General features: G+C 30.9%; 1 protein-coding gene across 1 annotated transcript in view; it reads left to right on the top strand.

The window, feature by feature from the left end:
- Nucleotides 1-56: 56 nt before the first annotated feature.
- LOC108976121 (potassium voltage-gated channel protein Shaker-like) overlaps nucleotides 57-1,216 on the top strand; it is a 25,770-nt gene continuing 24,610 nt past the window's right edge. The window contains exon 1 of the mRNA XM_018945036.1: nucleotides 57-224. Coding sequence (XP_018800581.1) covers nucleotides 74-224 — 151 coding nt within the window. The 5' untranslated portion in view covers nucleotides 57-73. The remainder of the gene's footprint in view (nucleotides 225-1,216) is intronic.

Here is a 1,216-nt window from a genome sequence, read left to right as displayed (position 1 = left end):
TATATAATAATTTGTTGATTGAAAACATGCCATACCGATTATAATTTTTTAGGACAAGTCATCGAATCAGGCTATGTCCTTGGCAATATTACGAGTGATACGATTAGTTCGAGTATTTCGAATATTTAAGTTATCTAGGCATTCGAAGGGTTTACAAATTTTAGGACGAACTCTGAAAGCCTCAATGCGGGAATTAGGTTTACTTATATTTTTCTTATTTATAGGTAAGTTCCAGACGAAAAAAGCAAAACAAAACCAAACCAAACCACAAACAAAAACACACACCAAATACATAGAAACACACAAATATCCAAAAGAAAAAAGGCAACTAAACCAGTTACAACCCATACACCTATACAAAAACCCTCAAAAAAACTAAAACAACTATACAAACCTTACTCACCACCACCACCACCACCACTCTTACTACTACTACCGCTATCACCACCGCAACTACTATTGCTACTACTACTACTACATTTACGACTACTATTACTATTACCCCACGCGCACAACCATTCTAACGATCTACACCCAAGCATACGCACTCACGCATATAAACCCTCTAAAACAAAGTCTCAGAATACATGTACACAAGCTCAGCTAACACAGGGAACCCCAAAACAAATCACACACTCTATAAGGTCCAACTAAGCAATGGCACTTTTTCTTTTTCTATGTGCTATAAGAATAAAAAAAAATTAAATATTTCTCAGATTTTCAAGCCATTTGAGTTGTGCTTGGAAATTTCTCATAACTACAATATTTCGAAAATCAGTAAAAAGCTCAAAACTAGACATTAAAGAATTTAATGTTACTCACCAAGCCATCAAATCTAGGTATTAAAAATGTTCAATGAAATTGTATATGTTTGGAAAATAAGAGCTTTCGATTTGGTATCTTTTTTTTATGTTAGAACTGAACGCTATAATTAATGAAAGCAAGAAAAGTTTTTTTGTGTTTTATGTAATCCAGAAAAAATTTCAAAAAATCAACTCTCAAATATAAAATTCGAAATAAAAGTATGACAAGATATTTAATTTTGTATTTTGATCAAAAGAAAACATATTTAACTCGTTTCATAACAAGAACATCGAGACCACTTTATTGAAATCTAAAAATCGTTCGTCTTTTTGGCGAAGGTTTGTTTAAAATTTTCTTCCTAAAATTATTCACTTGTTAAAATTTAATTATTTTGAATTTATGAAAAAATTTA

The sequence above is a fragment of the Bactrocera latifrons genome, unplaced genomic scaffold (assembly GCF_001853355.1).
Source record: "Bactrocera latifrons isolate USDA-ARS-PBARC rearing strain unplaced genomic scaffold, ASM185335v1 scaffold_73, whole genome shotgun sequence".
NCBI classification, from domain to species: Eukaryota; Metazoa; Arthropoda; class Insecta; order Diptera; family Tephritidae; genus Bactrocera; species Bactrocera latifrons.
Note: the sequence above shows the minus strand (reverse complement) of the source record. Positions and strands in the feature narration are given on the sequence as shown.